This window comes from Polypterus senegalus, chromosome 13 (assembly GCF_016835505.1).
Source record: "Polypterus senegalus isolate Bchr_013 chromosome 13, ASM1683550v1, whole genome shotgun sequence".
Lineage (NCBI taxonomy): Eukaryota > Metazoa > Chordata > Cladistia > Polypteriformes > Polypteridae > Polypterus > Polypterus senegalus.
The window spans coordinates 3,083,611-3,098,353 of NC_053166.1; the positions used below are offsets into that span (position 1 = coordinate 3,083,611).

At 51.0% G+C, this 14,743-nt stretch overlaps 1 protein-coding gene across 1 annotated transcript; it reads right to left on the bottom strand.

The window, feature by feature from the left end:
- Positions 1 to 20: 20 nt before the first annotated feature.
- On the bottom strand, positions 21 to 14,608 carry ndor1 (NADPH dependent diflavin oxidoreductase 1). The gene is made up of 15 exons (XM_039776160.1): positions 14,535 to 14,608; positions 11,254 to 11,389; positions 11,038 to 11,115; positions 10,820 to 10,917; positions 10,643 to 10,741; positions 7,173 to 7,274; positions 5,408 to 5,605; positions 5,183 to 5,304; positions 4,888 to 5,105; positions 3,322 to 3,429; positions 3,122 to 3,236; positions 2,901 to 3,047; positions 2,690 to 2,808; positions 2,516 to 2,610; positions 21 to 369 (listed from the first exon to the last, which is right to left on the bottom strand). The coding sequence occupies exons 2-15, from the start codon at positions 11,386 to 11,388 to the stop codon at positions 225 to 227; spliced, it is 1,779 nt and encodes a 592-aa protein (XP_039632094.1). The 5' UTR covers position 11,389; positions 14,535 to 14,608; the 3' UTR covers positions 21 to 224.
- Positions 14,609 to 14,743: the final 135 nt, after the last annotated feature.

Genomic DNA, 14,743 nt, shown 5'->3' on the forward strand with positions numbered 1-14,743 from the left:
GTGATCCCGAGTCTACTGTGTGACAGGCAGGAGGACCACGTCATCCTCAGGTACGCTTTAATGTTCTCAGAAGGCACGAGGAGGGAGCCCCCTGGCACCTTTATACACAGGAAAAAACAACAAGGGACCAGAAGTGGCCGACTGGTGGCACGCGCAGTCTCCACTATGAGATGTGGGCTTCACAGAGCCAGAGGAGTCACAGGGTACTGGGGGGCACCACATTATCAGGACCACGTCTCCGACTGGAAGCGGCCCACTCTCTCCAGCTTCGCCAGCAGCTCTTCACTGGCAGAGGTAGAAAGTCCCCCTGCGGACTCAAAGATGGCCCTGAGTGCATCAGTCACGGCAGCGGGCATCAGCTTGGCATTCCTTTAAAAAAAAAAAAAAACAAGAAGATCATTAAACTTCAGGAAAACGAGAGCCAGTGGCCTGGGGTCAGAACTAAGACCCCCCCCAAGAAGTCAGCTGGTACTTCATTTCTCCACTCACTCCCTGGGCTACTCTAGGCCTGTACAGGCAGGCGGTGCCACCCCAGTCAGCGGGTCCGACACCTCATTACCACTTTGAGTCGATCACACCCCCAGCATACGAAAGGCACTATATAAAATGGAGGTCACACATTCAGGGCAACCTCAGGTGTTTCTTAGTTCACGCTTTACTGTGAATGCCAACAGAAAGAGCTTGGCCATGCCGCCCAACTCACCATCTTTCATAAATGACAAAACCAATAGGGCAACACTGGCAGGCATGTGGGTACACGCAATGTGCCCTTTACTTGGCACCTCACAGAGCCTTGACCTTGCTGTGACGTAGGGGTTTGTGAAACTCGGGCCACCAGGAGTCCCAGCAGGGTAACATCAGACCGGTAAGGCGTGACTGGTGACACCCAGTGCAGACACAAAAATGGACTTGGGGGAAGGGCACTGTGGCAGTTAGAGGGTCCTGCTGGCTGAGCACTTAAGTCTTACTCTGGTAGTACAGAAAACGTGACAGAGTGCGAATCACATGATCCAGAGAGATGCCACCTGCAAAGAGCCATGCCAGCGTCACCCAGAAAAGCTACTTTTCATGACAAGTACACACTTGTACCTCCTGCAGCTCAGCTATAACCGTTCCCACCCACTCTGAATGCCAACTAACTGTACAATGGGCGCCAATCGAGGTCTCCTCCCATCAGCCCCTGCCCATTCCTGCTGAAGTCCTCCTGGTGGTGGCAGAGGCACAGGTGACCACCACAGGTTCATCTAGTGACAGGCTTCTCCACTCAACAGCACTGCCACCTAAAAGACCGATGACAAAACGGCTTCACATATTCATACCTCTAAAACATGGCAGGAACTGGAGACCAGCCGCACCTGGTGGCATCACGGCATCAGCGTTACGCTCTTACGTTAACATTATACATTAAAGTTATTGTCTGTTATACTGCATTGTTATCACTCTGATATTTAATATTGTTCTTTATCAGTATGCTGCTGCTGGAGTGTGTGAATTATAAAGTATCTGTCTATCTATTATATAGCGCCTTTCACTCTGTCTGTCTATCTATTATATAGTGCCCTCTCACTCTATCTATTATATAGCGCCTTTCACTGTCTGTCTATTATATAGTGCCTTTCTCTCTATTATATAGTGCCTTTCACTCTGTCTGTCTATTATATAGTGCCTTTCACTCTGTGTCTATCTATCTATTATATAGTACCTTTCACTCTGTCTATCTATCTATTATATAGTGCCTTTCACTCTGTCTGTTTGTCTGTCTATCTATTATATAGTGCCTTTCACTCTGTCTATCTATCTGTTATATAGTGCCTTTCACTCTGTCTATTATATAGCGCCTTTCACTCTGTCTATCTTCATCGTCACAGAGATGATGCCACTCAGTAGGCACTAATGGCTGTGGATAGCCGATTTATCAGCTTTTTAAGAAAGTCTCAGCCCCCTTCCACAAACCCTTCCGATTTATAGGATGTGCTCTCCTTACTTGAGGGTGAGACAGCCGCCACTCCACTGCCACTTAAACTGCAATGCCCTGCCATGCCAGCTGCCACTTAAACCGCAATGCCCTGCCCCTCCAGTGAGGCTCGTAATGAGCTCACTGTTCCAATATTTTTTCAGACCCCCAATAACGGGTGGCGCGTCATTCAGTACACTTCCAACGTGTTTTTTTTTTCTTCTTCTTACGAGTGACCCGTCCCATCAAATTTTGGATTTTCAGGCTCTTTGGGGAGTGATTTGGGGGTCCAACCCTCCAAGGACATCCCAATACCCACACCTGTGGTCCAGTGTACAAATCCCATAGGGCACCCTTGGGTCCTCACTCAGCGGTGGCCCCGACCTGCCGCTGCCCACAGCTGCTACCTTGCGATTGTCCCAGCAGGTCTCCTTCATTTCACCATATCAAGGGTAGGTTCTCAGCGGTTCTCTAACTTGGTGCCGTTTTTCCACCAATAGCACCTTTCTGAGTGTGGGGCCCATCAGTCTTGAGCATAAGATCCCAAATTGTCCGACTCACCCAGCAATGTAGAGGTGCCCAGTTTTGTTCACGAGCAAATCCCAGAGCAGGGTGCCCTGCTCTCGAAGGCGGTGCTGCACGTAGATCTTCTCTTCCTGGAAGACAGGATGTTGTACTTCTATAAGTAAACTGGAGCACTAAACGGGCAGCCAGGACGATTCCCCACATGCCTACCTGGTCACGAGAGAACGCTGTAAACAGCGCCAACGACTGGGCCTTCATTAGCTCTGCCCACTCTGCCTGAAAGTAAAAGTCCCTCGACTCCTGGCGGCAGCCAAAAAACAGGTAATTTCCTAGGGCACAAGGGACAGGCTGCAGGGTTAGTCCCCTCCTATGCCCGCCCGCCCGCCCCTCCTTCCATTTCATTCGGCGGTGCCAACCTCACCTCTTCTGCCAAGGGCCACTCGCTCCTGAATAGAAGCTCTGAAGGGGGCAACTCCAGTTCCTGGTCCTACCATCACAACAGGAACCTCGGGGTCACTTGGAAATGTTAGGCCCCCTTTCTTCACCCACAGGGGGACACGCTGCTCCCCTGCACAAAGGGGGATGAGAAGTTAACAGATGCCCACAAGCCGAGAAACTCACCCATCCAAAAGCACCACTCACCAGTCTGTGGGTCTAGGGATGCCAACCAGGTGGAGCAGAGCCCCCGTCGAGGTTTTTGAAGCCGTGTCTTGTACCGGACCACCGCTAGCAGGATGTGAATGCGCCCGGGGTGAGCCTGGGAAGAGCACAACCAGTGACTAGGAGGGGATCGGGGGTGGGGGGACATTGGCATTAGGGAGGTCTTCAGGAAGTCAACTTACATGGAGGGAGGAGGCGATGGAGAAGGCGCGAGGACTCATCTCCGGGATCAAATCCAGCAAATAGTCAACCTGCAAAGCTGCAGTGGTGTGTGGGAAATCTTGGAGGACCTGCAAGACCAAGGGGGGGATGTGGCACAACTGCATTCAGCGGACCCCAGAAGGCGCATCACTACACGAGTACCACCAGGGGGCAGCGTTAACAGGACTGGACAGCCACCACCTCCAGTGCTGGGGACTCGAACTCGGGACCCAGAGGGCTGCAGGCCTTCACTTCGGCCATTTTATTCATTTGTAAGACGGACAGACGGACATCTTTGCCATAATTTCACTTGACTCGCTTTCTAAGCTTCAGACCCCTGAAGTGCTTTCTGTTACCCTTAAGAACAGCAAGAAGGTGCAAAGTAATTCAGCAGAAGCGAATCTTAATAATGCGTTTTATTTTTATAGCGCCTTCACCATGGCAGTGCTCCGATTTACCAACACAATGGAGCACAATATGCAAATGGAGGGGAACAATCAGCGTAAACCTTACCAATCACGAGCCAGTTTTAGGATTGGGGGGGGGGTGTGTGTGTTTTGGGGGTACAAACTCCGCACTTCTGGGCAGTAAAGCACGTTACGTACAACATCTCCAGTGTGGAAGTCCTTTAAAGGATCAACCTCTGGCCATCATGGAGGACACTTGCTTGGCACTACTGATCTGCCAAGGGGGCACCCACTTCACCCTCGGCCAGCATACCCCACACGTTTGTTAGTCGTTGGTATAAAAATACAAGCATTACAGTAATACTAAACTGCTAGTGGCACTCCTCGGTTCGGTTTCCCTTTCCAGTGTCCTGCCGAGTGGCACTTGGTGACATCCTCGTCATGTTCTACAGCTCTGTGACGGCCGGTGTGGTGTGCTGTGCAGCTATGGGGAGCATTCTGGGCCTGCAGCAGGTAGCTGTGGAGGTCTAAACTGACGGCCATTATGAACAAAGCTGCACGTCCAGCATGGAGGACTTTTAGCCGACGCGTTTCTGAGTAGACGACTGGGGCTCCAGTATGCCGACGGCAGTAGGACCTTATGGTGCCTCACTGGGACTTCGCTTTTCTTATTTACTAAGAATTCTTTACATTCTCACTCCTCAAAGCACTTTACGCCGTGAGTGTGGAGCCACTTCAACCAGCACCAATGGGCAGCGCCCACCTGGATGATGTGACGGCTGCCATTTCTGCACCAGTACACTTGGCACACATGAGCTGTTAGGTGGTGAAGTGGCGAGGGAGAGAATGGGGTTCTAATTGGGCAGTAAAACAGGAGCCCTTGAGGGGTGTTTGAGACCCCCCAACTGAGCTGGTCGTCAGGGGGCTCACTTTGTACCCCACTGTTGTTTGGCTGCTTGTGAAGGAAAAAAAAATGAAAAAACAACCTCAGCACATCAGGGCTCAGCCGGGGGGTCTGCTCCGTCAGCTGCAGGACGACTTAAGGAAGAGGCTGGAATGGCCACCCAGGGTCTCTCAATTTGACTGCCCGTCCATTTTCCGTACAGGAGCCCACCATCCCGCCACCCCCCATTGTCTCACCTCCAGCAGTGTGCGTCGGGGTCTCGTACAATAGTCATGAAGCTCCTCTTGTCCCTGTGCCGAGGAAAACTCCCGCAGCTTCTCGCTCTCCAGGTCACTGGCGGCAAACCCTGCCAGCTGCTCAAAGAAGGAGCGGCGAGGCACGCAGGAGATGTCCAGGTAGCGCTCCACCAGGTGACGCACCGTGCAGGGCTTTGGCAGGCGGGTGGGCAGCGGGGCTTTAATGGAGCAGGAAAGTGGATTATGTGCTTTACATTGACTCGGACCCCGTTGGCACCCACCGCCCCTTACATACCCGAGTCCCGGGACCGAAGGGTGAAGTGCTGGTCGGGGTCGAGTCGTAGTAGCCTGCAGAACAGTTCCACGTCCTCCGTGCTGTTGCGTGGCGCGATCATGACGACATCTCCTGCTGCAAACCTGAAACCCAAACTCAAAATGGTGAGCAGGCGTTGTTGTCCGGCAGGAAGAGCCCAGAGTGGTCATTCCCAGGTCCTGGCCCTGCCCAGAGATGGGTACGCACTCGATCGGAGAGCCAGCGATGTCAAATTCAATCAGCCGCACATCCTGGAAATGAGATGGATGGGTCACCCTCTGATTGGTCACCATCCGGGCAGGAAAAGGGTGCTGGCGAGAGGGCTGAGGTGTCTGACGCTCTGCTGCCTTTTCTGGTCCATTGAGGTCGGCCTCCAGGAAGTCAAACACGTAGCGTGATGGCAGCCTAAGAAACGATACGTGAAGAATCACACAGTTAGTTAAAACAGAGGGCACCCGTGCCAGCGTGTAGCCTCAGGCCAGCAGCAGTCTCAACTGTTATCCCTGACGCCGAGGCCACAAAACGTCCCCAAATCTTCAAAGATTAGGGTTACAGCAGCAGAGGCCAGATATGCTGCAGGGTGAGAGGAGCGAATGGAGAAACACCAGTATGGGGGCTACATAGTGAAAGAGAGAGGGAGAGGTTGGCAACACACGTTGCTGCGCCCACCACATGCCGAACCTCCTGGATTGGGATCCGAGTGACAACTCAGCGGTGGGAGGTTAAAAAAAAAAAAATAAAAGGTGGCTGGGGTGCCAGTCCTGCCACCAACACCCAAGTTTTCCCTGTAAGTCGGAGGACCTGCTTGGAGGGTGGGTGCCAATTAGCGTCATACCCAGGATGAAGTAATTGCCGGTTAAGGGTCTTCCTCAGGGGCCCACAGCAGTAGAGTCATTTTTGCCGTTTACAGGAAAACACCAAAACGTGAAAGCTCGACTTAAATGGGGCTGCCAAGACTGAGCAACATGGAACTCGCCATACAATGCGGGCACTGCCAGGAGAGGGCACAGCTACACAAGTAGGAGAAAAATCAACAAGAGAGGAGCTTTCACAGTTACACCAGTAGAGTGGGCAATGCCATTAGTGACCAGGCAGACTGAATTGAGCAGCGCGTGGAGAATAAAAACGTAGTGACGTCAGTCTGTACTGCCAGAGATCACCAAAAGATGGCGCTACGCCAATGGCTTACGTTCACATCTACCAAGGCCAAAGCCTCGGCCAGGAGTGCAGCGGTTTGGACCTTGTCAGGTACGGTCTGACCTCATACAGAATCACACGGTCAGCGAGTGACCACCACCCCAGGGTTGCGTACCGACTTGGCGGGTATTGGCGATAACAAGCCAAGCCAAACAGAGATGGCGTGGGAAGTAGCCGGTCCAACTGGGATAACATGGTGGTCCCTCTTTACCAGGATGAGCTGGAGATGGCCCTCCTTCATCCAGGTTACAATATCAGTGAGACAAGCAGAGATTCCAGCTGGTAGAGTGTGGTCCTCTGGATGGATGACAGGTATGGCCACCAATCACTGGCACGGTGTTGACATGAGAAGCCAGCGGGACTGGATGACAGGGCCCAGTGAGGGGGTGTATTGGGAGGAGAGGAGCCCAGCACTCATCAGGATACACGGTAGGGTCTAAGGTGGGATTCAAACCAGCTGAGGACCATCCCAGTGATGCTCAAGTCTGAGAGAGTGGAAGGAGGGTCTGATGGACCACTGAGAGATCTGGGTGGGCAGCTCTAGCCAACTGTAATGTGTAGATGAATTGGGGGTAGTGTGTTGTGTTTCCGCTGCACACTGGAGACACAATGCCAAGTGTGGCACCAGAATTAGCTTACAGCCATGCAGAAAACTGCACATCCCACCCAGGGGGCACCTTGCTTTGTTAAGATGCCATTTAGCTGTGCTTGTCCCAGGCAACGTGTCAAAGCAAACGCAAATAAATAATGTGCAAAGTGACAATGGAGTACTTACAAAAAGTCATCGCTTTGAGCGCTCCAGCCAGCAGGTAAGGGGTACATCTCACGGACCCTCAGCCAGAACTCGGCGAGCCAGGGGTCAATGACAGCGTCGGGCCTGACAACACAATGGGATATGCAGAGAGAGAGAGAGAGAGCAGGACGTCAGAATTAGAGAGTCGTGGACTTCTGGCGCCCCCCTGTGGCCACTGCTTTTTGGTCCTTCTCGTTCCCCACTCAGTCTGTCATCTTGTTCTCTTATTGTGACCCTAAAGGGCCACACTTTAAGTAAGTGACCAGTTACTACTGCTATTGAAACAGACTCCCTGTGCCGTCACTTCATCTGGCTCGTGTTTTAAGATGCTTTCTTTTTAATTTTCTATGATTGCAGCCAATCGAGTAGAAGATGTAATGTGAGCCAACGGACAGCCTGCTAAGCTCACGGGGGGTCAGACTCCTTATTGTGTGATATGGCGCACAACATACCGCTTACTTCTCTGACCTTCACTTGTTTTGAAACAGAGAGTATGAGGGACACGAGATCAAGTCATCTGGCCATCTGCTGGCTCACTTTGTACCTCCTTGTTGTTTGGCTGCACCACAATGAAGGGACCTGAATGTGTCAAAAGGACGTCACTCCATTAGCCGCAGGAGCCAACTGAACGAGGACCTCCAGGCCAAGAGTTTGACCCCCAGGTTCTACCCGAGCCGGGCCTTTGGACTTCTCTTGTGCTGCACGAAGACTGCAGTCGAGATTTACTCTCACGTGGAATTCAAGCTATGGACAGAAGTTCTTAACACTCGCTTAGCGCTTTCCTATTCATTTGCTCATTGCATCCCAATGATGACGATTAATTACAAGGGGAGCAGACACAAGGACCACTGACTCTGAACGGTGAAAGCCCACCTGACACCACGGATTTCAAAATGAGGTTTGCTAAATTGCATTACAACATAGCTGTGGAGTCGGCCAAACGTCCCTCCAAGTCCCTCGGCCGCTAGTCTGGCCAGTCCCAGCTTTCCTAATCTTTACAGCACTTCCCTCTCTCACAGGGCCTGAGAAACCGGAATCTCCTGCCAGCGGACTCGAGAGAGGGAGGGAGTTTACATGAAATAACGTGGAGCGATAAACTGAGACTCCGAGGAGGAATGGCGGCTGAACACGGCGTGGAAGAGAAGAGAAGAGAGGGGCACCTGTCGCGGAAATGTCAAGAGAAGACGTTCAGCTCGTTACATTTCATCCTTCACTTCAAGAGGGACTCGAAGATGAAGAAGAAGAAGAAGAAGAACTCACTGCTTACAATAAACAACAAAGGGGTTCGCCAGCTTAGGAGCCGCATGTGCCCACTTGAGGCGTACGTTTGGTGTGCCCGTGAGCCTTCTACGTTCATGATAAAGGTAACCGAGGCTTGTAATTGGGGGCGCTAGTTCTGACGCTTGCCACTAGGTGCCCGTACTGGACTGCCCTCTGCACCATTGGGCCAAGTGGCGTCCTTGGAGAAAGGTCTGTGCGGTCCGTGTCGTTTTTTACTTGAGCCTCTGTTAACGTCGATTTTGTGATGGCAGACCTGAAAGACCGACGCGTTTGCATGAAGCTCTGTCTCGTTTTGTAGAAAGCTGCAGCAGACGCCATCACGATGCTTCGAGAGGCTTTCAAAGAAGCAGCTCTGCGCCGGGCATGGGGTTCGACCTTCAAGAGCTCAAGCGCCTGCGTGACGTGACGCTGTGCAGAGAAAACGAGCCGAACTGCGGCGATCCGGCGAGTGGCTTCTGCAGCATCGAGGGGCGGCAGTTTCTCATGAGTAACGGGATGACAACGGTTTCCCACTCCCTGGACTTCGCACCCCGTGAATGACGAGGGACCTTAAAGGAAGGCGAGACACTGAAGGCCATCGCTTTACACGAGTTTGGAACAATGGAAAAAAAACAGAAGGACAAGTGTATTGTGTATTTTGAGGGGGGATTCCATTTTGCAAATGTTCAGAGAAATAAACGATTAAAAACAACAAATAATTCTCGTTAATTTTTGGGCCCCACCCCCTCGTACTGAGTGTGGTGCAGTGGTTACGACCGGACGGCCAGTTCTCTGGGAAGTCACAGAAGCGTTCAGCGCTGGCTGGCCTTCTAAAAAGGGAACTAAAAGAGAGAAGTGACGAACACGAGGCACAGACGGAGGACAGGAATACGTTTGTGGTGCCAACACACATTCTAACAGGCGTCCTTTAAAATGACAGCAATGACCAGTCCTGGCCACACCGCTCCTCCAGTGTAACCACCGCACCGCTCGCTCGCTCACTTACTCCACGTGTCTGCGGCTCTCCGTGTCCTTCATCATCTCCTTTTCAAGTCCCCGTCTCCCTTCATCATCTTAAACACTTCAGTCAGGTCCCCTCTAAGGGCCGGTTTGACGCTCCTATGCGCACACATCATGGCTGCCACGCCTTCTCTTGACATGTCCTTTGAGCACGTTGTCTTGAAATTAAATGCCAGGCTCGCACGAGTTGCAGCACCAACAAAAAGTACGGGTGGCATGTGTGTCCCGAGTGCTGGTACGCGACATCAGCATCGTCGTTTACAATCCGCACGCGACAGCAGGATACATCTGGGAGCTTCGGTGGTGAAGCAAATCATCAAACTTAAATGCTGCCGCACTAAAGTGTCTGTGGTGCTTTTCGTCATCCATTTCTCGTCAAGGCAATACAAGCGTCGCATATTCGCCATCGCACTGACGTTTACAGGCCTCACATACCATCTTCGGTGTCACCGTCGCCCTCTTTCTATTTTATTTTTAATTCTGCACCTTCGCAGCAGCATCAGAATGCAAACAATTTTTATTTTTAACATCTGTCTTCCCTAAACTCGTAACACAGTGAAAGCGGACGTTGTTTTCTCACCGTGATGACTTCTCACACTGCCACCTGGTGGAGTCCTCCATTGACACACAAGTCTAGTCAGTGCACCGCCTGCGTAGCAGCAGCAGCAGCGTCGTCATCCTCAAGCACACACGTCACATTAGCGTAACGTTAAGTAAATTCTCAGCCTTTAGTCTCCTTTGGCTTAACTGCAGTGGTGTGGGATTTTAAATTTCATATTTAACTGGGGTGGCACGGTGGCGCAGTGGGTAGCGCTGCTGCCTTTCAGTTAGGAGACCCAGGTTCTCCCCGTGTTTCCTCCCACAGTCCAAAGACATGCAGGTTGAGATTCTCCCGTGTGTGTGTGTGTGCCCTGTGCTGGGCTGGCACCCTGCCCTGACCCCTGTGTTGGCTGGGATTGGCTCCAGCAGATGCCCATGACCCTGTAGTTAGGATATAGCGGGTTGGATAATGGATGGATGGATATTTAACTGTGACCAATGAGAGAAGAAACAACTGAATGAACAGGGGAACGTGAAGACCAAACAGCCAGCAGAGGGTGCCAGCACTGGTTTAACCGTGCCACTGAGCAGATCTCACTTGACAGACAGACAGACAGACAGACGGCTCTCACCCCAGGTCGTGCTGGTCGTCCCCCAGGCCCACTGGCACGATGGCGTTTGCCCCCAGCTGCATCAGCCTCTTGTGCAGTTTCTTAGCAACAAAGTTAAACCTGTAGAGGAAAGTCAGACATCAGGCTGCTTCTCACAGCACCACCACAGATGCCAGCAGCCCACGTGCAGATTCTTACCGAGCGTAAGACGAATCGCCCAATCCCAGCACGGCACAGTCCAGGCGGCAAAGGGCAGTGGATGGCAGAGACTTCCGGAACAGGAAACGCCAGAAATTCTGACAAAAATAAAGAAAAGGAATGACCCGGTCAGTGCTTCATTCAAACTTCCAGGAAAGCCCGGTGTGTAGAAACGGGACACTACGATGACAAAAAACTGGAGGGGACACTCGCGTTACCTTCATGTTGTCCGGCGGCTCACCCTGTCCTGTCGTGGAGCAAACAAACACAACCAGCGGCTCCGAGATCAATCCGGCCTGCAAACAGGAGCAGAGAGAAAGGGCGGATGGCACGTGGGACTGCAGGGAGGCCGGCCACGGTTCACCCCTCTTCCATCACCCTCAAGTACGAGACCCTCGCTGCAGTCACCCACCGCCAGCCTCATGTAAACTAACCACATCGTAACTGTCCAGGGCCTCCACCCGAACACGAAAGCACCTCCTCTGGGCCTGCCGCCCGATCCTTTCGGCTGTGTCTTGTGCTGTGCCAGTCTGACTGCCATACAAGACCAAAAGTGCTGGAGCCGCCATCCTGTGGAGCAAACAAAGACAATGAAATCGAGGAGTCCACCCCGCCGGCCACGGCACTTTGGGGGGGATCATCTGGCACCAGAAGCAGGCGCGTGTGTCTCACCAACGTCTATCAGCGGAGTGGAGGTTCAGTCCTGGGGGACCCCAAGGCGACGCTCGCACTTTGACCTGATCTCACGCTTTAGTCATTCGAGACGCTCGGTGACATTTGTGCCATCTGCCTGCCTGCCCGCCTGCCATACCTTGAAATGCTTCGCTTTCTTTGCCCGTGTTCTTTGTAGAGTTAGTTGTATCGAGATGCTGAGGACGACACAACTGAACGTAAGGAGCAGCGATGAGGTCACAGCAGCCAAACTCACGGCTCCCTTTAAGCACTCCGATAAAATGAAGGAAGAAAGCTCTGTGGAAACACTCAGGTTTTAGTTTTGCCCTTTCAAACATTTCGTAATCCGAGATAAAAAAAAAAGGGCAGTTCACTAAATGACGACGTCCGTTAAAAGCCACCGAGGAACTGGCAGCCAAGAGCAGGGACAAATGACGGGAAAAATCAAAGAACAAACTCACATTAAGAGCCATAAAGACGACACGCTGGCCTCCCAGGACTGGCGTCTGAGACCCTGGCAGTCAGGCCAGCACCCCGTGTGACAGGCAGTGGGCACCGATGGGATCAGTTTAAAAAACCTCCTATCACCGTTCTCTGTATTACATCGAAAAAATCATCCGACGCAAAAGACTTCTTGGGAGACGAGACGTGACTTTTTGGAAAAGTTTTTCAAGTCCCGTGGGACGAGAATATTGGCAAGATATTTGAAGACGTCCGTATTCCCGCTCACCGCTCAGTCGTGTGAATGCTTTTGACAGGCACACTTCCTGCGCTCTCAGCTCTTACACGCTGTAAAGTTTGAGTTCCTAATTAAAGACGACGCATGATGTCCGTATCTTATTGAAGAATTTCATCCCGAAGGATTATCTACAGAAGAAATGAGTAGCGAGAAACGATGAAGTCTAACGAATTTACGCCAAAAATGTCGATCAGTAGACTCTGCTGAAACAGTCGGTGGTGATGGCGAGGAAGATGAAGACATCAACTTACATATCGACAACCGTTAACACCGTCTGGTCTTCATCCGCACTGATTACTGTAGAAAGAAGGAAGGCCGTAACCAAGAAAAGTAATGCGGATAACATTACACAACAAAGGAGATCTTGACATGCCATTCGTATTCAGACGTTAACCGTTTCTCGTTCAAATAGCTTTGGCAAAGACAATTAACAAATCTCAGAGGCAAACACTCAAAAAGCTGCGTGGATGCAAATGTAACACATGAAAATGAAAATCTGTTTAAATTGCACATCCGCATCCCCATACGGCAGCAACAGAACGGCAAACAGGCTGGTCAGGGGGGCTGGCGAGCGAAGCAGGATGGGGGCAAGTCCCCCTAAGTTTCTCTACACAATACCCTTCATGAGGTTATTATAGTGTTAGTTGTAGGCACCGTCTGTTGGAATCACTACAACAGAGCTGGGGTGGGTAACATATGAGACCAAGTTTCATTTTTGGGTGGCATACTTCTTTAAACTCCCTTTGGGACATAAAAATAATTCCTCCTCAATTTCACGCAACTGTAGAACAACAACAACATTTATTTCTAGAGCACATTTTCATACAAACAGCAGCTCAAAGTGCTTTACATATTAAAGAATAGAAAAATAAAAGACACAGTAAGAAAATAAAACAAGTCAACATTCATTAACATCGAATAAGAGTAAAGTCCGATGGCCAGGGGGGACAGAAAAAACAAAAAAAACTCCAGACGGCCGGAGAAAAAAATCAAATCTGTAGGGGGTCCAGGCCATGAGACCACCGGCCCAGTCCCCTCTGGGCATTCTACCTAACATAAATGAAACAGTCCTCTTTGGATTTAGGGTTCTCACGGAAGGACTTGATGAGGAGATTAGAATAGAATACTAATAATCATTTCTGAAAATCCCAAAGATCAATGAACTACAGTAGAAACTTAGCCACAGGACCCCCAATTCAGCCACAGACCTGCCATCTAAGTGGCGCTGCTCACAGCCTGCTGGTATCGCTTTGATCAGCTGCCACATTAGCGAATCTCTGACAAGAAAAGCCCTAAAGCTCAACTCTATGCACGGCGTTCAGTAGGTCACTTCAGCTTGGCAGATGAATAAATGAATGGCCAACATGCTGAGTCACTGCCGTCGCTTTAACTGACCAAGTCGACCCCCTCGTCGTGGGATGGGACATCAGAGCAGATGGCGCAGTGATACGGGACTTCTAGTCGCAGTCTCTACAATTAAGGTCCTGCAATACGCGGAAGGAGATTTTACTTTTCCACACACCTTTGTTCATGCCATTAATGTCACAAGTTAAATAAAGTCCTTTTGCTCATTCGGGTGGTCCTCATCAAGTGGTGACTTCGGTTACAGAGCTCCAGACATCCGAAATCAAACATTTGCTACGACGGAGAAGACCAGGACGGCTGATCGCGGCACCGTACGGACCCGCACAGTAGATTTTCTTTCTTTTTTTTTTTATGTTGGGTGTCTTCGCCAAGATGTTAATGTTCTATAAAATGTCCACCGACGTGAAGCCACAATACCGGTGCTGACCCACTTAAAACCGTTCGCTTTTCTGCGGCCCTATAGCGCCTTGAGCCTTAGCGTCTCGGGCTCATTCGTGCACAGCTCTCGTTACCCCACTCAAAAAAACAAAAACGGAGCACATAAAGAAGAAGAGAAGCCTTCGTCATTTCACCCACCCATACCGGCGCTGCACCGGGCTTACCTGCGCCAAGCTCACGCATCCCCCACGATCTCCGTGCGCAACCTTCCCGGCTTCATGCAGACTACGACGTTGGAGACTTACGGCTACGATCTACACCCCGTATTCTTTATAAGGCCCCCCCGGACAATTTCAATTCGTTTATTCGTAAACAATTCTCAACTTGTCCCCGACTGTCCTTCTTAGGAAAACAAGTCACGTTACGAAGATATCAGTGTCCCGTGTGGTTCACCTTCGGGTCCCCGACCACTCATAATGCTCACAGCTCGATTTTCATTTATATAAAGTATAAATATACATACAGAGTGAGATAATAACCATAAACTAATCGCACACTCACCCGGCTAAACACTCGACTGTCAGGCGTTCTGGCGGCACTTCTTACAACTGAAGTTTGGCGCGACAGCTGATTTCCGGTAGAAGGTCACTGGTATCCCACGAGCCTCTAATCCGGTTTACGGTAGAAGGTCTACTCGCGACACTCTGGACAGGCTGCTGATTTTCTGTAGACAAACTGCAGTAAAGCAGGCCCTGCCTCGTCCAGATCCC

What these genes read in the sequence shown, in the direction of transcription:
- ndor1 (XM_039776160.1), bottom strand. Translation starts at nt 11,388, where the DNA reads ATGGCGGCTCCAGCACTTTTGGTCTTGTATGGCAGTCAGACTGGCACA. An exon ending in GGCGATTCGTCTTACGCTCG is followed by an intron (nt 10,742 to 10,819) that starts GTAAGAATCTGC and finishes TTTCCTCTACAG; the next exon opens with GTTTAACTTTGTTGCTAAGA. An exon ending in GGGCACCTCTACATTGCTGG is followed by an intron (nt 370 to 2,515) that starts GTGAGTCGGACA and finishes TTTTTTTTAAAG; the next exon opens with GAATGCCAAGCTGATGCCCG.